We start from the raw sequence: 25,283 nt of genomic DNA on the forward strand, positions 1-25,283 counted from the left end.
GTGTCTGATATGTATATTGAAATATGTTTTATCAATGTTTAATATTCAGAAGAGGTGATAAGGATTTGTTGGATGGAATTTATATGAATGAACTTGAAGGTGTAAAATCTTGTTAAACCACTTTCTGGAAAGATAGCACTGCCTTTTTAATAGGCAGGTCAAAAAAAGAAATTGTATCATTGACAATGTGAATGTAAGTACAATAACTAAAACAAGCCAATGTTTAGATTAAACTAAAATGGCAATATCCTGTTTTTGTAGCTTCAAAGGCAGCTTTTGGAACTGAGCTTAGGGAATAGAACTGAACTGAGATGGTTAGAGCAAGTGTTTGAACTACTGCAGATTTTCACAGGATGATTCAAAGCAAAACCCTAATCTACATCTAGTACAGACTTTCTAAACCATCTGTTCAAGAAATCTTTTCCAACTTTTTCAGAATTTTGTAGGAGAGTATAGAGATTAGATCCTTATCTTAAAATGTGGCTTTAAGAGTGGCTGAATACTCTGAATCCCACAACTCTGGAAGATCTGTGTCTTCCTTACCTACTGTCCTTCATCTATCAGTTAAGAAATAACTTGTTTTCCCTGTGAAAAGTTCTGATATATTCACAAGTTTTGTTAAAGTCAGTACCTGTTTTTTACTTGCCCTGAAAGAAACCATGTGAGTCAATAGGATTTTAAATAAATGCATTGTCCTAAAAGGAGCCAATGGTCACAGGTATGAATTCTTGCTCCTAAGATATTAGAAGTGCAGTGAATGAGAAGACATTTGGTTCTCTTCAGTTACACATAAGGACAGTGACGAGCAGAAAAAAGACAGATTGTGGGCAAATGTGCAAATTAGGAAAATTGCTGGCTTAGGAAAAAATTTCTGTGAAAAATACATGCTTTTACTCAGCTATTCTTGTGCATTTTCCCCTTCAGTTAGGCACATAACATGTTTATTTTTGCAACTATAAAATATGTAACTAATCACAAAATTTCTAGTATCTTAGAAGCTTTTTCTTTTCTAGTAAAGGGACAAAACCAGAGAAGCTTCCAGTTCATTTATATGAAGTGGATGAAGAAGCAGATAAAGATGAGGTGAGATGATAGTAATTCCTTGCTTTCTCTTGCTTTTGGTAAACAATATTGGGTATGGAAAGGTTACAAGTTGGGTTAAGTGTTGATGTCAGTAAATGAAAGCAGAAATTAGCTTTAACAGCCTGATTTGAAAAAAATCTACTTATTTTACCCATCTCTTTTCAAATAACCTTGTACTCCTGAGATCTGTCATTTGAGTAGAACAAGTTTTGACACATGGTGAAACCCAAGTTTTAATACTTGGTGATGTATAATCCTTCAGCTTTCATAAACTCTGTTTTGTCTTATACTGTTTCTGTGTAGACAGGCATATACGAAGAAATATTCCATGCAGTTAAATCATGAAGTTGAGTAAAATCATAGGTGTTCCTGTTCTGACATGACACACTCTTTAAGTGTGCATGACAATATAGCATACAGTGTGAGTTAAAAGTAGTTTGTCACAAATTTAAGTATAAGACCTGGAGATCCCTCAGAGAAACAAAAGTTAAAAAAAATGACTAAAAGATATTTTCTTGTTTGTCATTGGCTTTGGGAAATCAGAGCTATGTATAGCCTCAAGCAATTTTCAAGTGTGTTTCAAATGTCAAAGACTTTTTTCAGTAACTGCTTCTGTTATTTGTGTGATTTACTTAATTTTTACCACGCCCTGTTTCATAAGACTGTTTAAATGTGGGTGTTTTCCTTCAAGTACTTGAACTCTTGCCTCACAGAAAATAATTAAAATACAATTTTTTTGGTGGTTTTTAACTTTGACAATCACTTTGTTTCTACATTCCTTGTATTCAGAACGGCTGCATATGAAGTAAAAGTAGTTCCTTACAAGTTTTTGTGGATTAAATGTGAAAAGTAGTCTGGGGAGTACATCTGAACAGGTAGAACCCTAGATTCTCAGCATGCTGTTTCTCCAGTACTGCTATAAATCCACACTGTGATATTTGGACAAATAATTTCATGCATCTGTGTCCAAATCTTCCTATTTGTAATATGGGAATAATTACCTTTTCCATTATACTGAAATAACAAAGACTTGCCATTATTTACTATCATAATATTTCTGATGACAAGTGTTTTGTAAAACCGTGAGTTAAACATGAAAAAAACTACATGGAAATACAATTGTTTGTGATTGTTACTAGGAAAAATACTGACATTATAGTTAGTTAAACACTGAAAAACTATAGCTTGGCTATAATCAGGTGGTATGTTTTTTTTACTAGGAAGTTTAAGCAAAGACAACTTCCTATTTCCTTGTGCCCAGTTTCCTGTTAGAGCAGGCAGGGATGTCCCATCTCATGCAGAGGTAGAGTCACTGGAGAAGGGCTCTGTGCCTCTTTGCTGAGGAACTTCAAATATAAACACAAGGAAAAAAACATGCTATGAAGAAAAGGGAGCTTCATGGGAATAGGGTGGGGGGACCATAAATTCTTTCCTCAAGGGAAGAAATAATGCAAGAGTTTTTTCTTTCAAACATTAACATCTTCGTATGCCAAAAAGCATATATGCAAATCTTAGATTAAAAGTAGTTTGGTCTTATTTTTGTTTTGCCTTTTTTTTTTTTTTTTTTAAGAAAGCTGATTTATTAAGGAAATTATAGGGAAAAAAAAGCTACAAGTGAATAAAAATCAACGGAAAACCACATAAAGATTAGATTAATCTTGCACTGTTAAAAAGGAGAGAATTACCTTTCCAAAACTAATTCAGGCTATCAGGCCATCAGGTTGATGTTTGTAAATGGAATTTTTAAATCAGCCTGGGGTATGGGATCAAGATAAGGAATTGTTTTTGTTGAAACAGTTGCTGTTGAAGTAAACTTTGGGGCTGAGTTTGTGGGAAAGAAATTACAAAAAGCGAAGCACAGTGTGCAGCAGTAATAATAAAAGTGAGGAAATTAACTTACCAGTGGGAAACAGGAAATGTGTTTTCAGTGTAAAAGTCGTGTGTTAATGACTGGGTTCTGGGTTCCTTTGTATTAACAGGTGATGGGCTGGAAAGATTCAGTAGCTTTTTGGCTCTAGGCAGGAATTCTGCCTGACAGAAAGAAATGGTGTAACTAGAGAGGCTCAAATGACAGTCAGTTTTGTTATTAGAAAACAGCACACAGCTCAATAGAGTTGGGAAATTGCACCTCAGAGACCTGGAACTGGAAAAAGTCTTAATAGATCTAAATCTTAATTTTTGTTAACACAGATAATGAAGGAATTCTTGTCATGTCAGGTGATCCTACGTATGGTTTGTGAAACTACAGAAAAACATTTGTTGTTTTGTGCCAAGTTTTGATGATAACTCATCGTCTGCTCATCTTACACTTGTAAATGTGGTTTTAAACCATCCTTTCCTTGGGGATAACTCCCACCAGTGGAGGTGGAGAATCATAATGAGAAACCCAGTGTTTTAAGTTGTTGTCTCTGTAACTTGATTGTTGTACAAGAAAAATGGTTATCTGGGTAATAGAAAAGGGTGGGGGCTAATGACTTGAAAATATGAAACAAGTAGACTGTATTGCTTGGACAGTGAGACTCACTGGGGCATATGAAGTATTTCTGGTCTATGCTTGTGAGGCATTTTATTTATATAAATATATATAAAACTGCCATAGTATCAAGCAGAATAGAATTTTTGAAGGAACAGATGGATGCATCTTTTGCCTTCTGTTTGCAATATTTTGAAGTTCACATGTGCATATGAATATGAATATGCAAGCTAGACAGACTAAAAAAGCCGTAAATAAATTAACTACTAACTTTTTACAGAATGTTCCTTGATTTAGTTCCAGAAACTAATTCACATTATTCCAAAATTTGTTCTCGATGTTCAGTTGTTGAATTGATGACCCTGTCCCCTGTATGTAATCACTTAATAGCTGAAAAAAGGAATTAGAAAAAGTAGTTGAAGCACTTGAAGTTTTGACGGTTTGTTTTCAACTGGATACTCCCCCAATTTGGAATGTTTAGATGATAAATTACCAGGAGTATTTATCCTAGATGTTTAAAAATCTTCCTACATGTCTAATTCATTAATGTTTTTGTTGTGTCAAAATGGATTATGTCAACTGGACACTGTGGTAAAGTCAACTTGGTACTGCTCTAAAAAATTACTTGAACTGGTGATTTAATATTTGTTCAGTAGCAATTATAAATCTGTAATTTCGATCGACTTGCATACTAGAGTACTGCTTTTTGGTAGCTGTTAACAACTTATGGGTTTTGAAGTAGTTAGTAAGTAAGTTCCATCACCTGGCAGAGGGCAGGATGGGTGTGATGAGTGGTGCAGGCATTCGATATGCTGTCTGTGAACTTGCCATTACTGCCAAGTTTCATCTTGTTCTCTTCAGAAAGCTTTGCTTCTGATCTCTAAAAAGGTAGATCCAATTCAAGAATTCAAGACTTAGTTCTCTGTAAATTCTTAAGTAGGTAATGTCTTTGAAATAATATATAATATATAATATATAATATATAATATATAATATATAATATACAATATATAATATATAATATATAATATACAATATATAATATATAATATATAATATATAATATACAATATATAATATATAATATAATATATAATATATAATATAATATAATATATAATATAATATAATATATATAATATATATAATATATATAATATATATAATATATATAATATATATAATATATAATATATATAATATATAATATATAATATATATAATATATAATATATATAATATATAATATATAATATATAATGCAAAGTGATTTGAGAAATTTTGGTTGACGTTTCTGGTAAGCATGAGTTTACATTGTTCTGTTGCACTGGAAGATTAGAATTTATGAAAAAACTTGCAAAGTATATGTTTTGAGTTTTCCCTCTTTCCCCTGTTTCAGTGGGATTTATCTTGACTAATATCTAGGTATCTAGAGGTTGGATCAGTCTGCTGGGCATAGAGAAAGCTTACGTATGTGGCCAAGTTACCTATCAAAAGTTAGCTGAGGTCAGTCTCATGCCTGGTCTTTAAATAAAATAATTGTAATTAGGTAGCTATAGAATTTCAGCGGGGACTCATAGTGCATTATTATCGTTACATTGTGAGCACAGCTATTCCATCTTTTAAAACTGAGTTCTGAAATTTTCAAGAAATCTAACAATTTCAGACTGTGATGAAAAACTTAACTCTTTTCTTGTTTTCATTTCCAGGATGCAGCATCTCTTGGGTCTCAGAAGGGTGGAATAACAAAACAAGGATGGCTGTACAAAGGCAACATGAACAGTGCAATCAGTGTGACGATGAGAGTAAGTTTAAGAATGTCATACATGTGGTGAAAACTGAACGCCAGTATTGAAATGTCGTTGTGCCTTTGAGAAGTCAATGTGTGTGTGGGTTACTTCTAAAAAAACGTGGGATGAAAGAGGGCAGCTTCTATGTAATTTGTAGCTGTGAAATCTTACTTTCCTTTCATTCTACTCAGATCAGAAAAAATGTATTAAAAATCCAGTATGTGGAGAAGTCCATTGTATTAAATAATTTTCTTAACTGAACCCTGGTGTGTTATTAGTGGAAAAGACAGTATGTAATACGACGTTGTTATTTGTATTGCCTGTTTATGTAGAAACAAACTTATTCTTCTGGCTATAAAAATAAATATCTCTTGTGTACAATATTGTAGAGTGAGTTAAATACCTGTCAGTGGGTCAAAAATATTTTCAAATAATACAGTACTGTCTTGCTGTAGGTTTTTAAGTGTGGTGGGTTTTTTTGTTTGTTTGTTTTTTAATTAATGGTTTCTGTCTTGTTTTCTGAGGATACTGATTAGGTTATGTGTAAATAAAAGCTTTATTTCCTATAACCCGCTCTGTAAATAGTGTGTGAGTAGAACTTATGGATTTTCTAATATGAAGCTGATTAACACTGGTGTTATAATTTATTTTTTTTTTTCCCCCCTTTCTTTTCACTAGTCATTTAAAAGAAGATTTTTCCACTTAATCCAGCTTGGTGATGGATCCTATAATCTCAATTTCTACAAAGATGAAAAAATATCGAAAGAACCTAAAGGATCAATATTTCTAGATTCATGCATGGGAGTGGTTCAGGTAGTTATAATTATTCTGCCTGTTCTTCAGTTAATTAAGTATTTGATAGCAAATGTTATTTAAAAATACAGATAACAGGTATTTATCTACATCTGACAAAACTTATATAGAGGAACATTTGGACATGCTGCATTTTGCAAAAACAGTGAACTAGATTTTAAAGGGCAAGAGGCTGAATTTTAAAAACCTTTCTGAAAAGAACATAAATTCCTAGTTGATGTCAAGTATTTATCAAAAATGTCAAACAAAATTTTAAGACAAATACACAAAAAACCCCAATATTAAATCATGGCAACGTAATATCAACATAAAATTAAAGTTCATTTCAGTTACATTTTGTGCTTACATGAGCTGTAAAATGTTTCGCATAGCTTCTTGTGTGGGATTTTTGTTCTGGGAATTGTATTAAATTCAGTCTCCCTTCCAGATGCTTTCATTTGACCTTTATAATGTTACTTCTACGTGCTTTTCTTTATTTTAAAAAGTTAACGGCTTTGGTAAAATGTTTGTCAGGAGCAAGTGCCAAAGAAAAGATTTTTAATTTCTTTTTCATGTGATTCTGTTATGTATTTACAGTACAACATGTAACTGTTTTGTTAGGCACAGCATACCTGGATAAAACTCCTGGATTTTAGGGTTTTGTTAACTTGAATACAAATAGGCAACTTTTAATAAAAGTAGGTTTCTTAAATAATATTTTTTTTTAGTATAAAGTTGTTTGAAAATTTATGCAGAGAGATACGACAGCTTTACAGAGGATTATATTTTTCCAAATATTGTAATAATGGTTTTGGATACACATTTAACAAATACTTTGCATGGAAAGTCTCATAGCTGTAATAAATGTAATGATATTGCAAGCTGTATGTACAGAGTTACACAAACTGTTTTGCCTTTGGGGTACAATCCTGGCCAACCCACTGAAATGAGTTTGCTTTGTGTTTTTAAAACAAACCAACAAACAAAGCGGTTCCTAAACACAGTTTTAGTCTTTGTCTGGCACTTAAAATGTATCTTTCCTTCCGCTTCCTCTGCTTCGGTGCTTCTCTCTCTGATAATAGAAATTCTCCATCTTATGGGCTCTTTCTGGCCCCTTTTGTTTCCCAGTTAGTTCTCAGCCTGCAGCTCTGGTACAGACTATTGTGGGCATTATGATACTAGGTTACATTGGCAGAAAACTTTGAGATTTTCAGAAGTTGTGAATGAAAGAAAGGCCCCACAGCAAAGGGAGGTGCTATGTCCTGCAGCTGGGGGTCAGCCCCAGGCACCCCAGTACATGCTGGACAGACCACTCAGCTGGAAACAGCTTGGCAGATAACAACATGGAGGTACTGGTGGACACCAAGATGAACATGAGCCAGCAATGTGTTGTCAGCAGGTTGAGACACCTCTGAACAGCTGAATAGCACTGGCTATCTATCTATCTATCTATCTATCTATCTATCTATCTATCTATCTATCTATCTATCTATCATCTATCTATCTATCTATCATCTATCTATCTATCCTCTATCTACCTACCTACCTACCTACCTACCTATCTATTTATCTACCTATCATCTTCCATTGATCTACTGCAAATAAGGTTTTTGGGCTGATAATTTCTAACCACTTAATACTCGCTTTTATGAAGCTGAGAAGTCCTTCACTGTCTAGAATTAAAGGGTTTGGAAATAGCTATTTTCTTCACTTGAATTGTTGGTGAGGGGCAAATAAGAGGTTTTGAACTATAAAATATTATACATAATAGCCCTATTCCAGATGTCTGATTTTATTTTCATATTATATTCTGTATCTTCTCTGGCTGATCTTATTTTATTCATAGTTTTACTTATAATTGGTGTAGTATTAGCATCTAGAAACTCATGGCAAAAAGTGGTCCCTACACAGTAAAAAATTTATTTCAGTTTAATGGAAGATGAAATTTCTTGTTTTATTTTCCAGGATCCCAGCCATTGTATGTTGCAGTAGTCTGCATCAAAGAAATGGTTGTTCTTCTTACGTAGATATGCTTATAAGCTGTTGTTCACAGAATCAAACTACTTTTTTCAGAATAAGTCTATTTGGTGAGAGGGGATTAGTTCCTATTGCATTTGTATAGCATTTCTTATTTCTGTTTTGAGTTTGTTTAGTACATATGCTTGCTTATTCTTCAAAGGCAGTAGATGCATGAGAGAAAAATGTTGACTTCCCTAGCAGACATTAAAGATACAGCAGAATAGAGCAGAATATGCTCCTTCATTAGTACTTGTGTAAGAGGAATGCTGGATATGTGCAATGGGTGTTTTGTTTTGGTGTGTGGTGGTGTTCTTTTTTTTTGTGGTTCCTGCCCCCTCTCCCCCTCCAACCTTAAAATTTTAAATGAAAGCTATGAATTCCCAAAATACTGTTTGGGGATTTTTTTTGTTCTATTTTAGTACTGAAATATTTCTGCATCACAGAGAAGTGCGCTCACATAATGTATGCAGTGCGTATATTCACACATATATACGTGGGCGTTGTTGCTTTAATTCAGTGATTTGCAAAAGTCAGGAAGTGTGGTATGTGCCACTTACGTCGAGGTTTTGTACTGTGAAAGTTAAAGGTTACTGTTCTTAAGATTTTTTTTTTTGTTTACTTCAGTAACTCATTTTAATTTGTAAGGCTGCCTTAGATCTGGTGTCCATACATTTGTTTGTGTCATCCTGAACAGGAACTTGTGTTTGGTAAAAAGCTGAGTGTTGTGCCAACCAGTAGTGTTAATTGAAAAATCTGAGCTATAGCAAGACTAAAATGTAATTTGGCATTTAATTTAACTTTAAACAAATAAACAAAACCCCAACCATACAATCCATCTTATTGTGTATTTTAATGTTTATCTAACAAATTATCACTAAAAAAAAAACCTAAATGGATGATAATACAGAATTTTCATTTAAAGCTATAAAGTTGTAAACTCATTTCCAGAAACGTGAGTCAAGCTTGGTAGCGCTTGATTTAAATTGTGCAAAAAGGATGACAATAATACATGAGAAAAAAAGCAGGAATAAATTCCCAACTTCATGTATATTTTAAAGACTGGCAATATTGGAGCAGTCAGGATTGAGGCTGGTTATGATTTAACTTCCAGTATAAAATCACAATGTGCAAATGATTCTCACTCAAATATTAATACAGTTTCATGTTTTTTCTTATCAGTAGATCTTAGTTAGCTTCACTTCTAGATGATCTGAGTGCATGAAGACTTGATATTTGGAAATTGGATTTTTTTTTTAATGATTACAGGCAGAATGATGAGGGGAAACTGAAAAACAGGCTGTTATCTTTCATACTTGTACAAATAACTTCAAAAGGTCATGTGTCAGGGAGGAAAAAGTAATTATAATACATTTGTTCAAAATATAAAACTATATATTTTTGTTAAAAGATCTGAAACACATATAACTTCTTTTGATTGTGAGTAGATGGTGTGTAAAGATATTACAATATCTTTTCTTTTTTCTTACAGAACAATAAAGTCAGACGGTTTGCATTTGAGCTCAAGATGCAAGACAAGAGTAGTTACCTTTTAGCTGCAGATAATGAAATTGAAATGGAAGAATGGATAAACACTCTGAACAAAATCCTACAGCTTAACTTTGAGGCTGCGATGCAAGAAAAGAGAAATGGAGAGTCTCACGAAGGTAAGTAGGGTTTCTAGCAATGCAAATACAGTTATGTGACAATGTCTGCGGACATGCATTTGGAAAGAAATACTTCACTGTTGCTATTTTTTTTTATTTGGTCATAAAAATTATAGAACTTTTCACTGTCTCTTTTAACTGATGAAAGTTTGACCTTTTGGCATTAAAATAGCACTGTTCTGTATTGATTCCAATTGAATTAAGTCCAGAAGACAATAATGAGACTGGTCAGAAGTCTAGAAAAATAGAACCCACGATGAAAAATCAGAACCAGGCAGTTTAAGGAAAAGAGAAAACTTAGGATAAACTGTTTGAAATGTGTAAAATGCTGCTGAAAATGGAATAATCCGTTCTGTGGTCACTGTAGGTAGAAGAATAAGGAAATATGGTTGCAGTCAGTGGCTGTAAATTTAGATGGAACTTCCTTGACCACAAATACTTCCCTAAAGTACTAACATGGATTGCTTGGGTGTAGAATCTTTTCTGTTGCAGCTCTTTAAGAATAGGTAGGGCAGGTATCTGTAAGGAATGTTATGTAGGTATAGTTGATAGTTTGGTGACAAAAGGATAGTCTAGATGTCCTCTTGTGCATTTTTCCTCTTGAGAGCGAATGGGGAAGGCAACTGGTATGAGACAAAGCATATGCATACCCAGAAGAACCCAGAAGAGGTTATAGAAGGTTGTTCTGCTTATAAATAGCACAATATGCGAAAAGGGATCATTGGAGTTTAAAATTAGAAATCACAGTCTTTGAAGATTGTCAGAATGAAACATGATGTATGCAACAAAAGTAAATTGAAAAAAGAGAAGTCTGTAGCTCTGTGAAAGACATTTTAGTCAGTGGGCCCCAATTGACCTTAAAACTGTAAGATGCTCATAGCTGACTGAATAGTTGCTTTGTAAATCCAGTAACCATTGGAGAGTAGAACTGGGGACCTGATGAACAGAGGGAACTTGTTTTAAGATCAAGTTACAATGCATAGTGGAAAGACTAATGTAAATTTATGTATTGAGTATCCCCTTTGCCATGCAGATATCAAAATTAAGATTAAAGCTGTGTTCTAGGTAAGGTTAGAAATAAATGTTTCAGCCATCCACAACCTGCTTAACTATTATCATTTTTGAGAGTGTAGGATTAAAAATTTTTTAAAAAAAGCAGAAATGTTTGTGCTATGGCATATTGTGAGTAGCTTAGGGGTTTTTGCTTGTTTGTTTTTCATCTGTTTTTGTAAATTTTTTTATATGTGGTTTTGTGTTTTCAGATGATGAACAAAGCAAACTGGAAAGCTCATCAAGTAGTTTTGATAACTACTATCCTGAAATTGCCAAGGTAATATATATTGTAAATTCCAACTCAAGATATAAAGTAATAAACATAAGTTAGCCATGTGAACTTTCAGTAAAGGAAACTTAGGAAGCTTCTGGCTTCCAGTCAGTGTGTGACACTTTGAAAGCTTCGAAGCTGTTTTGTGAATAGATGTGATTACTGATCTTCATTTTCTGCTCTTGGAAGCAAACTAGCTACTGTCTTAAAGTTGGTTATATGAATCTTGACATGCTGTTTAAAAGCAGCATGTTGTATTATTTTATCAGTTTGTCTTTGCGTATTTTGCATTGTTTTATTTCATGCAGGTAAGTGCAAAAGTATTTCTATAGAAATCTAGTTATGCTAAACTCAAGTTTTGTTTTTATAGTTAGAAGTCCAGAGGAGCTTAATAGCGGTGATCATGTGAACGTATTTTAGGATGTTTGTGTTTGTAATGAGCTGGCAAGTTCATGGATACTTCCTGTATTGCCATAGTTCCTGCTTTTCAAGTTTGTTCTCACAGAGGTGTGGTAGAAATAAGAATAAAATAAAATAAGATAAAATAAAATCAAATAGAAGTAAATAGAAAATAAGTTACTCTTCCTCAGCCCATTTTCAGGCTTTGTTTCTGCTATATCAGGGACTTGTGTGTTGTGATAAGTTTTGTGAGTTCACTAAAGAAAACCTTTTTGTTAAGTTACCTAAGGACTGGACCTGGCGACCTTTTTCTATTGAAGCTGCAGAATCCAAACTCCTTCCTGTAACTTCCTTACTAGTCCTTCTGTGTGACACAGCCTGCAGTCTTGAAACGGTTCTGCTTGACTGTGCTCTGCAATGCTCCCCCTTTCTTTTCTGAGGACCTGTCTCACCTACTAACTACTCCTGAAGGAAGTCCAGCTTATAAACTGAGAACAAGTTATACAACAAATTCTATCACAATAGCTAACATATCAAAAGATACAGTCAGAATTTAGCAGCCAAATTGGTCGGCTGACTTAATTCTTTTTGTTACTGCTTCATAATCTATTTAGCACATGTACACAAAAAGCTATTATGGGATAATCTAACTCCAGCCATGGCTGTATTTGGAAATTGATTTTGATTGCGGTGCATATAATCAAGTTTTCCTTGGAAGAACTGTAAGCATCAAACAGCAAACTTCGATGAGGCTCTGAAAAATTATTCCAGAAACAAATATAAAATTTAGGTGTTCTTGTTGTATGGAAGATTTTTCTTTCTCTATAGTCAGAGTTATTGGAATGCTTAGGTTCCTTCTATTCAGGACTGCAGCACCTGCATGTAGTTTTAGAACTACAAATGCTGCTTCCTGTTTCCATAACCTTCTGATGGGAAGCACGTAGCTCTTTAAGCCTAGGTATTTTTCTAGCGTGTTATTTTTTTTTCCTAGCTCTTTAAGCACTGGCTTTTTTTGTTCCGAGGTTACAACCCATTTAAATTTCTGTTTCCTGCAAAATAAGCTTTTTGGTTTTCCCATTCTAGTTCTTCTTTACTAAACATGACCTTTCAAAATAATTTGCTCTAATATATGTTTCTAGCCTTTTTTTCAGTGAAAAGTACAGGGAAAAATCTGACCATTCACATAAATACACTCTTTGTGCCGTAACTTGATTACTTTATAAACATGCCATTTATTTTGAGGATTTTTTGTTTCCTCTGTTCTTTCTTGTATTGTCTTTTCAGCTGTTATTTGGGCTTGTTTCTTTTTTCCCCAGTGGAAGATTTTCAAGGCATTGAGAGTTCTTTTAGAAGAGTTTATACTTGCTCTATTATTTTTGTTGGTTCTAGGAGGAGGTTTTCACAATAGCTGACCTCATATCCTTATGAGGAAAGACAAATTCCTTCAGGGGTGATTGTAGAGCACCTGACAATAAGGGAATAAACAATCTTCCTAGGAAAGGTTTAACCCTTGTGAATACATCTCCAAGCCTTCTTTTTTTTTTCCTATCAAAAGCTATTAGTTTGTAACATAAACTAAAAAAGGTGGGATTGTGCACTTTGGTGCACAGATGTGCGCATACAAATCTCAGTCTGTCTGTTCAGCCTACTTCATGTTCCTTTTATCTGTAACTGAAGTACCAAGAGTTGAATGTAGGTTTGTAAGTTTGTTTTTGCTGTTAGGTTTTTTTTGTTTGTTTTTTGCTTTTAATATTCAGAGAAGACAAATTAGGCCTCTGTCTTTAACTATGTGACCATCATTATCTGTGTGCTCAGGTACCTCCATAACCATTATGGGTTCCAGTGTTTCCTGAGGAAAACATTGTCACCATTTTACAGATGAGGAAAAGAAATGGAGTGGAAATGGAATGGAGTTGCTGCTGTGCTGTAGATAGGGTCAATGACTCCATACATTTTCAGTTCCTGACTTCTGACCAGCTGCACCTGATCTTTTAGTCAAAAATGCATATTTTTTTTCTATTTAGTTCACAAAACAAAGAATCTAAAACTATTCAAGATGCTTTAGCTGAAACAGTTTCTCTCTTGCTCCTATGACCAGATCACAGAATCACAGAATGGTTGGGGTTGGAAGTGACCTCTGGAGATCATCTGGTCCAACCTACTTGCTAAAGCAGGTTCACCCAGAGCAGATCACACAGGAATGTGTCCGGACAGGTCTTGAATGTCTCCAGAGAAGGAGACTCCACAACCATTCTGGGCAGCCTGTTCCAGTGCTCTGGCACCCTCAAAGTAAATAAGTTTCTGCTCATGTTTAGGCGGAACCTCCTGTGCTTCAGTCTGTGCCCGCTGCCCCTCATCCTGTCATTGGGCACCATTGAAAGGAGTCTAGTCCCATCCTCTTGACACCCACCCTTGAGATATTTATAACCACTGAGATCCCCTCTCAGCCTTCTCTTCTCCAGGCTGAACAGACCCAGCTCTCTGTCTCTCCTCACAGGGAAGGAGCTCTAGGCCCCTAATCATCTTTGTAGCCCACCACTGGACTTTCTCCAGTAATTCCTTGTCCTCCTTAAACTGGGGAGCCCAGAACTAGACACAGTTCTCCAGATGTTGCCTCACCAGGGCAGAGTGGATGGGGAGCAGAACCTCCCTCCACCTGCTGGTCACGCTCTTCTTGATGCACCCCAGGTACCATTTGCTGCCTTGGCCACAAGGGCACATTGTTGACTCATGGTCAGCCTGTTGATCACCAGAACTCCCAAGTCCTTCTCTGCAGTGCTGCTTTCCAGCAGGTCTGCCCCTAGCCTGTCATCTACTTCTTCAGTTCTTGCTGCTGACTTATTCCCTTTCTAAAACATACATGCAACCTTTTTGCCATCTTTCAACTTCTTCACAGGTAAGTCCTGTATTTCTCAATTATACTGGCTGTTGAACAAGCAAAGTCTTGCCAATATTCCGCTGGTGTCACATGTCTGGGTCATGTCCTTCACAGCAGCTCTTGGCTTTTCTTCTGGATATGTTAAAGCAAATGAAATCCATTAGAGCATTTCTACTCAAAATCACACCTGCAAAGTTCCTCTTCTGTAATGCATCCTTTAAATCAAATTCTTTTAAAAATTATTATTATTATAAATGTAAAATAGGATTTAGAGCTCTTAGAGCTGGTGTTCTTTTGTTTGTGGTGGTTGTTTTGTTTGGTTTTTTTGGTGAGTGTGTTTGGTGGTTTTGGTTTTCTTTTGTTTTTTACATCACTTCCAGCTGGCGGTCAGTGATGAGCATTATGGGTTGGTAACTTCTTTTAACCTGTACAGGCTGATCCAAAAATAGATACCTGTCTGTAATGTAATAGTTTGTATCCCTGTTTAGCCAGGTACTACTTTGGGAATGGCAGCTCTCCTACATGCGTAGTTTTGGCATAAATATATGTACATTTGTCATGTCCTGTGACTTCAAAAATCATAGAATACTCTTTAAATAATACTTTTTTTTTTTTTTTTAAGAAGTAACCTATGTATACCATCAGTTTTCACATTCTCTTTTGTTCCACTTTGCTTTTGTTTTTCTGTTAATAGGTAGGTGTCCACAAATCCCAGGCAGGATCGGTGTACAGTGTACTCTGCAAAGTAACTTTTTAAGTGTCAGGAGTTTATTTTCTTGGAAGTTTTGGGGGGTTTTTCCATCTGCCTACAGGAAAACCACTTCTTTGGCAGTAGAACTCAAGAAAACAAAACAAAACAAAAACCTCAAGAAAAAGAGCTCTGTTGGTATTTCTTAATTTAGGTAACCTGTTGTTTCCTGGGCAATCTTAAGATCTCAGGATAGCTCTGAACTTTAACCTACATTCATACTACAAGTTGTTTTTTTTTTTTTTTTTAATAAAACAATGTTACTAAAGTTATTTATTGTTTAAGGAAGCAAAATGTTGTATGATCTACACTGAAGTACACTTCCCATGAACGGGGAAGGTTACCTGTTACTGATGTACATTTTTGCGATTTTAGGCCTGGAGAAGCTCTTGGAGGACAGTAGCCTTCTCTCGCTTTTTACTCGGACACAATCAAGCAATTTAAACTAAGGAGTTACAAAGCTCAGTTAGGAAGAGAAGAGTGCATGAATTAAAAACACATAAAGCTTTGAACATCACAGAAAAAAAGAATAAAGTTGAAAACAACTTTCATTTAATACTAAGACTTTTTTTCTTATTTTGAACAGAGTACCAGAGAAGCAGAAATCAAGTTGAAAAGTGAAAGCAGGGTTAAACTTTTTGCCTTGGATCCAGATGCACAGGTTAGACTTCTTTACAAGGAAGCGTATTGTTTTCTTTTATGTTGATCCTTTTGAGATGAGAAACAACTTAATTTTTCTTTTCTCTTTTTAAAGAAACTTGACTTTTCTGCTATTGATCCAGAAGTGAAGCCATTTGAAGAGAAATTTGGAAAAAAAATTCTTGTGAAGTGTAATGATTTATCTTTTAATTTACAAAGCTGTGTTGCAGAAAATGAAGAAGGACCAACGACAAATGTAAATAATTAATCTAATTATTTTCTGTTAATATTGTAATGACTGTCTTAATAGTTTGATGCTATTCTTAATGGCAGGAATTCCTTGCTGTGATTGAAAAACTTATATTGTGGGTTTTTTTCTGCTTATTTAAATCAAAGTGAGAGCCTAAATTCTGTTAAAAGTAACTTTACTACTAATCTTATTGTTGTGGTGTAGAAAGTGGAATTTTTCTTTTACTGTGTTCTACGTCTTGTCAGTAATATCTAGAAGGATGGCCATGTATAACTGTTTATAAAATTTTACACATCTTCCTGTCATACACATTTTTACAGCAATGACGCTCAATTCTTTTTTTTTAAATGTCTAGGTAGAACCTTTCTTCGTCACATTATCTCTATTTGATATTAAAAACAATCGGAAGATTTCAGCAGATTTCCATGTTGATTTGAACCACCCCTCAGTAAGGCACATGATATCCAATGCGTCTCCACAAATAATGAATGGCAGTGGTGACAGCTTACACAGAATTCAAGACATTCATGAAACTGTGTTGCAATATCCAAAGCAGGTAAGACCTAGTAACCTAAGGAATTATTAATAGATTAATAGATTTATTTATAGATAGATACTAATAATTAATAGATTTTGGATACAAGTAGAGAGTTTTCCTACATGCTTTGGATGGCTTTTTATTACGTAATGTGACAGTATGTGTACATTTTCCTTTTATATTCATCTCTTCCCTCCCTCCCTCTTTGCTTTTTTTTCCTAGGGAATATTCTCAGTCACGTGTCCTCATACTGACATTTTCCTTGTGGCTAGAATAGAAAAAGTATTACAAGGAAGTATTACACATTGTGCTGAACCATATATGAAAAGCTCAGATTCATCAAAGGTACGTTATCTTCTGAGACATGAAAAAAATGGTAAGGCAAGACAGACTGATCTGAAATTAAGAAAGATCAATAAAGCTTAGTTCTTCTATATAAAAGTCAGGTAATTGGATGATTTGATTTAATAAGTTATAATTATTACTAGTAGCTATTATCTCTTAGTTAATGCATGTTATTTACTGTATCAACTTTTCCTTTGTGTCACTTTTTGATGACCATAGTTTACTGTAAGTTTTTCTGCCTTCTTGCTGTTTTTTCTGTCAGAACCATTGAGCTCATTAAGCATCTGTTTTTATGTACTAAATGCTTTGAAAATTTGATAGAACTCAAAATCACTTTTGGAAATAAACCATGGAACCATCCTAATTTTACAGAAGTCTGGGCTGACATAACATTTTAATGTTTTTGGAAACATATCTACAATAAGCTTTGTCAGTTGCTACTTCTTGTGTGTCACTGAAGAAATAGAGTTTTAATTTTGCTGATTTACAGTTATGCTTAAATAGTTAGACCAGAACACTAGAAGAAAAGGGTTTTTTTTGTAAGCAATGTCAGCTACTTTTGACATTGTTCCTGTTTTTGGTTTTCAGCTAGTGAAAGGGAAGAAGCAAGGGTTAACTTTCAGTCTCTGCAGAGGAACACAGTTCTTTCCTACTGATTTAACGCTGGCTAAGCTATACATAAAAAAACCTGTATTTTTCACTTCGTCTTAATATAGATCAGGCTGCTGATTTGCTTTTCCAGGAATACTTGAGAATTTTTTTTCAGCTGTCATTGGAAAACAGCAGCCTTGTATGTTAGGAGTCTGCTTTTCAAGTGTGTGCTGACTGTTACTGAGGTAGAACAAACCTGACCTGAGTCACTGATTTTGGTGGTCTTGGGCCTGAGCCACATGGGAAGTTTAAGTAAGCTCGAGTGTTCCCAAATTTGATGCTGAGTGCCAGCCCTGTGTCGCCATGTACTGCAAGAGCAGCCAATAGGAATAGTCATGTCTATGTTAACTTAGGCTGTCCATTCCTGGTATACGTTTGCTTATAATTTTATACAATTGAACAATTACTTTGAATTTTTTTTTCTGTTTTTGTTCTCTGAGATTACACTATGTGAATTTTTAGCAAACCAGAGTAGTACCAGCTGTATAGGCCTCCATGTGCATCAGCGCAGTGGGGGAAGTTCCAGTTCTCTGCAGAATTACTGCTCTGGACAAGAAAAAAGGAAAACGGAAGCAGCAGATTCTGTAGCCAAGAGGTCATTTGTTCTCCCCTTAAACACTGAATACAGTGAATTAATGATGATTACTTATCAAGGTTCTATGTTCCTGACTGCAATTTCCCCCTTTTTACAGGAAAGGATAATGGAGAGTTGGCTCAAACAACACACTAGTAGAAATAGCTCTTCATTGCATCAACAGCTTAGATCAGGCATAATATTCAGGCAGGTTCACTCTGTGTTTTTCTGCCTCTGGCAAATAATTTTGCTCTATGTAGGCACATACAAGTTTGTTTCTGGAAAAGAGAAGCCCACTGCTCGGTCGGCAGATTCTGTTTTCGCTCAAGTGGTTGAGCTTGTTGTTGAATATCTCAGACTAGTGGGCTTCTAGTTCTCATTGTTATACATGTTGGTTCTATATAGTGGAACTGTTTGTTCACTTAAAAGTTAATAAAACCAAAAATTTAAAGTTTTAGTGAGAACAGTATTGCAGTGTCCATAGGTAGGATTGCCTATGTGATCTTCATACAGTTCCTTCCCATATTCTGTGTGTACATGTAATACAAGTACTGCAGAGTATTTTACTATTTACTCTGCAGGAATGTGTTCTGGTACACAGAGTGGGTGGTGAATAGGGGAGAAGTGGGTGGTGGAAATGTTTTTAGCTGGAGTCACGATTTTTTCTTAAAAACTAGTTGAATTTTGCTCTAGTTTTTGAGTGAGTTTGATAGAAACATTTTTTTCTTACTTAATGAAAACGTATTGTCAGGGGTGTATGTGTCTGTATTTTCACACATGAAATGCTGTGAAATCAGGAGGCACTGCTTAACTTGAAATGAATTAATAAGAGGTATTTTCATTTATCTTTTACTTGCGTACATAGGATTAACCTTCTAAAGATTTTCCGATTCATATCTTTGTCCATATGTGGACATTAGTTCTTGTGAACTAATGGTGCGAAAGGCTTGAGATTTTAAAACATGGCTATTTCTTATGTCCCTTGCAGGTTGCACAGAAAGTTTTGAAGAATGCTAAGCAGGCATGCCAGAGATTAGGTCAATACAGAATGCCTTTTGCCTGGGCAGCTAGGTGAGGACAGATCTTGGCAATCTGTATTTTTTCCTGACTTTTCTTGAGCATTATTTTCTGCATCTCACTTCTTGTAAAACTTAATGTGCTATTTAAGTGACTTCTTGTTTTACTTTCAATTAACTAAAGATTTCTGACAAACACTCTGTAGTAGGAAAAAAGTTAAAACATTGATTTTATTATTATTCAAACCTTTATATATAGCCAACTGTTTTCCATTGTCAATAATTTTTATTTTACTAAGAATGAAATGGTCCACACTTTAACATATAAATAGCTCAGTCTAACAAATAAAACTTACCTACAATGACAACAGTGTTAGATCTTAATATGAAAGGTGGTGCAATATGTTCTAATTTGTTGAAAAAAACATTTCTGAAGTGAATTTCAACACTTTCTTAAACTCAGCTGAAAGCAAGATTTTGACTTTCAGGACACTGTTTAAAGATGCCTCAGGAACCCTGGACAAAAATGCAAGATTTTCTCCTCTCTTCAGACAAGACAGTAATAAACTTTCAAATGAAGACATGCTGAAATTGTTAGCAGATTTCAGGAAGTAAGTTTAACGTCCCCACTTAAATAAAAACAAAACAGCAAACAAACAAAACCAACACAACACAACTGTGCCCTAACACTCTGCCTTCCACCGTCTCCACCTCCCCAAGCCCCACCATTTTTTTGTTATGGTCCTGATCTGGAGCATCTTATCTTTTGATATGTGTATTTATATTTTTTTCACTTCAAATATAGAAGTTATTTAGATCTAATCAAGGCCTTCAGACAAGCTACAGATCTTTGCTGTGTTTGGTAAATTAGGAGGAGTTAGGGAAAAGTTACAGAGTAGAACACACATTTTGTTAACTTCCTGATTGTTCTTCCCCTTAGCTCTTCTCCCAAGTTTGCCCCAGTACCATAGATACTTATCACTGGCCATTGAGATTTAAAAAGCTTACTTATAGATCCCCTCTTTACTGCAAATAATAGTGAGTTGATGCAAATGATAGCTGACAAACAAAACTTCTTGTGCGTTTTTAATTTTGATTTAAAAATAAACTTCATGCTTTTTCTTAACCTTTTCCACACTTGTGAGTGGAAAACCAAGCCTTTTGGTTTGTTTTTTTTTTTTTTTTTGAGAGAGAAAAATTTTAAAGGAGAAGAAAACTCTGAATCTAGGCAAAAAGCAAGACCAGATCAGTCATCCACCCCCAAACCACCTTTCCTCTCGTACTCCTATTTCAGGATATTACTTTTGCCTCTGTTTCCTATTATCTGTTTTCTCTGGCATCTGACAGTTTTGCATTTAGCCTGACTTTGAGGTTTTTTTTCCTTCCTATAGACCTGAAAAGATGGCCAAACTTCCTGTTATTTTAGGAAATTTGGATGTTACAATTGATAATGTGTCACCAGATTTTCCAAGTAAGTATTAATAAACACTGTTAAATGGACATTCAGGCTTTTACTTTTCAGTTCTTTATTGGTTTTTTTAATGTATTTTCAGATTATGTTAACTCATCCTACATCCCCATGAAACAGTTTGAAAACAGTACCAAGACACACGTTACATTTGAGATAGAAGAATTTGTTCCCTGTATACCAAGACACACGCAGCCTTTCACCATATACAACAATCATCTCTATGTTTATCCAAAGCACTTGAAATATGATGGTCAAAAGTCTTTTGCAAAGGCGAGTACAGGAAAACTGGGCATTCTTCTTTCTCAGGTTTGGCTAAATTGTTTACGTATTATATTTCTGCAATGATCCTTACAATTAAGTGTTTGGGGTTTTGTTTTTTAATGCCGCTTTAGGCCAGAAATATTGCCGTATGCATTGAGTTCAAGGATTCTGATGAAGAGGATTCTTTGCCTTTAAAGGTTAGTCTTTTGATTTTTGTGAGTCATAAAATAGTGAACAGTAGCTAACTAGTACAGTAGTACTGGATTAATTTAGCTAATTTGGGATGGTGGCTTTCTGTCCTCCTTTTGCCTTTGTTATGAGGTTAACTTCTAGATGATTTGTTTGTTTTTGATATAAAGGATTGCTAAAGGACCCTCACAGCATTTCATTTCTTTATATCTTCAAAAATTCCAAGGATAAACTTGTTCCAAACAAGGGTGGCTTATGCCTACTCCACAGGAGGAATTCAAGTTAAAACAGTAAAGCGTTAGATCAAGTGCAGAGCCAAGCTCTGTGTTTGTTTATGAGCTACCACAGTGTATAAGAGGTGGCTGGAAGGAAAGAAGTAGAAAAACGTGTAGGAACCCTGAGGTGAAATCACAGTGTCAGCTCTACTGCACAGCAGGGAGACTACTGATCATGTAATCCCCAGGTCTGTGCAAAGGAATCAAGTTAAATACAAGTTAAAATATTTCAAATACTAGGTGAAACAGATTCTAAGCTGAGAGCAAAAGAGGATCACAGATGTGTTTTTCTTTTTTTTCTTTTTTTTTTTTCCCCTCTTTTTTTTTTTTCCTTTTTTCTATTATTAGTGTATCTATGGTAGGCCAGGTGGGCCGGTGTTTACTAGAAGTGCATTTGCTGCTGTCCTGCATCACCAACAAAATCCAGAGTTTTATGATGAGGTAAGCTACCTTTCTAAGGTAACTTTTACTGCTTTAGGTATTATGTAAGTTTCAAAAAATGCAAGAAAATATTTGAGGATTGCAAAGTTCTTCTTAATTATAATATTTAAATTTTTGTGAGTTTTGTAAATGTGATTCTCGATCTTGCCTCAAATAACATAAATGCTGGAATTGCTTTTTAAGTGTGCAACAAATAAAGCTCCTGTTGAAGACTTCTGCAAAGATTGTGATTCTTTGCCTTTCAGATTAAAATAGAATTGCCCACTCAGTTACATGAAAAGCACCATTTGTTGTTCACCTTCTACCATGTCAGCTGTGATACTTCAAGTAAAGGGAGTACAAAGAAGAAAGATGTTGTTGAAACACAAGGTTTGTACACAAATACTTTGCTTTCAGTAACTGCTGGGGAGTTTTTATGAAGTATACTTGTCTGGCAGCCCATGATTTTTGTGATCCATATGATGCTTTTTAATTACATAGAGTCATAGAATAGTTTTATTTGGAAAAGACCCTAAAGATCATTGAGTCCAACCATTAACCTAACACTGCCAAGTCCACCTCTAAACCACATCCCTAAGAACCTCATCTACACGCCTTTTAAATTAAAAGAAATATTTAATGAGATCTTTCAGTCTGTATAAATGTTTCAAATGTTCTTTTAGAACATCTCTCAAATGTGTGTTTTTTCAAACTCAATGACAATTTATTTGCCTTTTAAATTATTTTTATCATTTGAGTCCAAATCATTTGGCCCTTAAAGTAACATTTTTTGATTTATTAATTACATATAACTGTACAGTAAGACTTTTGTAAGAGTGTATGTAAAGATTCATGACTTATTTAAGATGAGTTGCCTTTCATGTTCCGTAGTTGGGTATTCTTGGCTTCCTCTATTAAAAGATGGAAGAGTGGTGACCAATGAGCAACACATTCCAGTGTCAGCAAATCTTCCATCAGGCTATCTTAGTTATCAAGAAGTGGGAGTTGGAAAGGTATGTTATATAAAATCTTTTAAAAAATAAACAAAAAAAAAGATGTGGAGAGAAGGTTTAGTTGTGATTCCTCAGTCCAATAAGATTTAAGTCATTTTCTAGTGGAAATTTTTATTCTTTGATGGTTGAAATGGAGTGCTTCGCAAAAGTTACACATGTGACTTGGAGGAAACAAACAAACTCAAATGGAAAAGGGAGATAAAACTTATGACTACATTCATTTACAAGAATTTGAATCAACCTGTTCTAATGTAATTTTTTGTTTAAATTGTCAAGTGCTTATTTCTGTTATTATTAAGCTGATGTACTTAGGAAATGTTTGTTTCATTTTTTATAGTAATAATTAAATAGATGTTACAGTAATATTTTAAACATATTAAACTATTTTGAGTTTATGAAGATATGCAAATAATCTGAAGTCCTTTACTGAATTTTTTTTAGCATTTCATGCTGTCTCCTTTCAGTAAGTCTTTTATTCCTGAAAAAGTCGTCTTCTCACATCTTGATTTCTGTGATCTTTATAATTCACTACCAGAATTTATGGTTGTATCTTTCAAAGCAGAAAGCTTGCAAAAAACAGTAACGAGGAGCATACAAAATGTAAAATGTGATAGGGGATTTGACTAAGAAAATAAAATGCAGAGACAAAATTGAGTCATTTTGGAGGAAGAGACCTAAAATCAACAGCAAGAGGTTCTGCTCTCCTCCTATTCTACCATCTTCTCCTTTTTAAACTCTGCTGTAAGCTTTCCAACCATCGTCTCCTTCACATCTTTCATCTTTTTACATCGTAGGTGTATTCTTTATGCCTCTGGTGTTTGTTTCTGCTCATGCCCATGGGTAGAAGGTTAGGACCAATATGGCTAGTTGTAGATCTGGCAGTAAAATCTCTCTCTAATTGGTATCAGGGTAGAGAGATGAGCATTCCCATTCTCAGTTCTTTGGAAGTGGGATGGGAAGGAAGCACTGGCTGCTACCTATCAGTGACCTATGCTAAGGTTTAGACTGTGTCAGTGTCTGTGGAATTTCTTATGTTGTTTTTTTCTTTGAACACTAATAGATACTTTTCTCTAGTCAGGCATTTCTTTGCAGAGGTGTAGGGGAAACGTGAAATCTGTGACTTACCAAGAAGCTCTTTCATTAGCCAGTGAGGAAATGACCGCGGGACTTTAAAAAAAAACCCAACATTTTAAGCTTCATAAATGCTTTTTGTAATATTGCCTGCATAATTTTCCTTTTTTTTTATGACTTTATTCATTGCACACATTTCTTCAAACTATTATTATAAAAAAGGTGTTGTTTGTGGTACTATAATCAAATTATTTTACTCTTATATACTGCTACATTATTCTACTTTTCCTCTACATGTGTGCATGCAGCATTCTGGTCCTGAAATTAAATGGGTAGATGGAGGCAAACAACTGTTAAAAATATCCACTCATCTGGTGTCAACTGTGTATACACAGGTGAGTTATAAAACAAATTAAACTAGAGAAAGTTTAAAGAATAATGCATGTTTGTTATAGGTATATACAATATTGGGAAGATTCTTAAACTCACTATGCTGATCTCTTACTTTTTTTGTCTCTTGAACACTCTGAATGGTATCTCTCTTTCACATTAGCTGTGAAAACCAGCAGCTCTTAAATGGAAGCTATTCAAAATGTGAGCCTTTTATCTAACATTGTCGTTCATTCCAGTCTGAGTTTTCCTGTTTGTTGTCTATTTACTGGCATATTTAGAAACCAATGAGTTGTGTTATAGCTGCTCATAAAATACATATTATGCTTGGTTGGGATAACTAATATTAAGTATGCTATTTTCTGCATATCAGTTGGTTTGAAGCAAGTATATGCAGTGGTTTGTATAATGGGTATTCAAAAAATCACTGGAAATTTCTCATACGGGTTGAAAAAGCCCCAGTGTTGCATATAGACTAAATTAGTCTTTGGAATAGTGCACTTCAATTATTTTTTAACATTGAATCTATGGACACCTATACGGATTCCTATATATATAAATGTGTTCTATGTTGGATGATGGATAGTAATGCTAGATATTTTTGTTCTTCTTGTCTTTGACAGGACCAGCATTTGCATAATTTTTTTCAGTACTGTCAGAAAACGGAGTCTGGAGCTCGTGCACTAGGAACTGACCTTGTAAAATATCTTAAGGTATAAAATGGCAGTGAATAACACATTATATGATTTATTTTTACTTTTTGTACCAGAGTGTCAGTGTCAGCTTGCTGTGGTGTACACAGGTAGTCTTTTCATTGAAGCATCACCTAGTGTGCATTTCAATGAAGAGAGAAGTACAAATTACTACTTCTAAACTGCTTTTAATGAAACCTAATTTTTATCCCTTATTTATCTTAATGGAGAAAGTATTTACCAAATATCAATGTTGGAAACTATTCTCAATTGCTTTGTGTTCAGTATTTTGAGTAATTAACACCAAATAGTGCAAGC

The 25,283-nt window shown here is 34.6% G+C and overlaps 1 protein-coding gene across 8 annotated transcripts in view; it reads left to right on the forward strand.

The window, feature by feature from the left end:
- DOCK9 (dedicator of cytokinesis 9) overlaps window positions 1-25,283 on the forward strand; it is a 125,291-nt gene that overhangs the window by 45,063 nt on the left and 54,945 nt on the right. For 4 of the 8 annotated variants that reach the window (XM_082063009.1, XM_082063013.1, XM_082063015.1 and 1 more), the window contains exons 5-23: window positions 999-1,083; window positions 5,266-5,361; window positions 6,025-6,159; window positions 9,647-9,821; window positions 11,084-11,151; window positions 15,757-15,831; window positions 15,925-16,065; window positions 16,415-16,615; window positions 16,820-16,942; window positions 19,156-19,238; window positions 19,672-19,794; window positions 20,575-20,654; window positions 20,737-20,924; window positions 21,047-21,112; window positions 21,728-21,820; window positions 22,066-22,189; window positions 22,691-22,812; window positions 24,192-24,278; window positions 24,897-24,986. In XM_082063009.1, coding sequence (XP_081919135.1) covers window positions 999-1,083; window positions 5,266-5,361; window positions 6,025-6,159; window positions 9,647-9,821; window positions 11,084-11,151; window positions 15,757-15,831; window positions 15,925-16,065; window positions 16,415-16,615; window positions 16,820-16,942; window positions 19,156-19,238; window positions 19,672-19,794; window positions 20,575-20,654; window positions 20,737-20,924; window positions 21,047-21,112; window positions 21,728-21,820; window positions 22,066-22,189; window positions 22,691-22,812; window positions 24,192-24,278; window positions 24,897-24,986 — 2,155 coding nt within the window. The remainder of the gene's footprint in view (window positions 1-998; window positions 1,084-5,265; window positions 5,362-6,024; window positions 6,160-9,646; window positions 9,822-11,083; window positions 11,152-15,756; window positions 15,832-15,924; window positions 16,066-16,414; window positions 16,616-16,819; window positions 16,943-19,155; window positions 19,239-19,671; window positions 19,795-20,574; window positions 20,655-20,736; window positions 20,925-21,046; window positions 21,113-21,727; window positions 21,821-22,065; window positions 22,190-22,690; window positions 22,813-24,191; window positions 24,279-24,896; window positions 24,987-25,283) is intronic. The other 4 variants (XM_082063011.1, XM_082063014.1, XM_082063016.1 and 1 more) reach the window with 1 other exon arrangement.

Source organism: Streptopelia decaocto (genome assembly GCF_964273445.1).
Source record: "Streptopelia decaocto genome assembly, chromosome: 1".
Taxonomy (NCBI): domain Eukaryota; kingdom Metazoa; phylum Chordata; class Aves; order Columbiformes; family Columbidae; genus Streptopelia; species Streptopelia decaocto.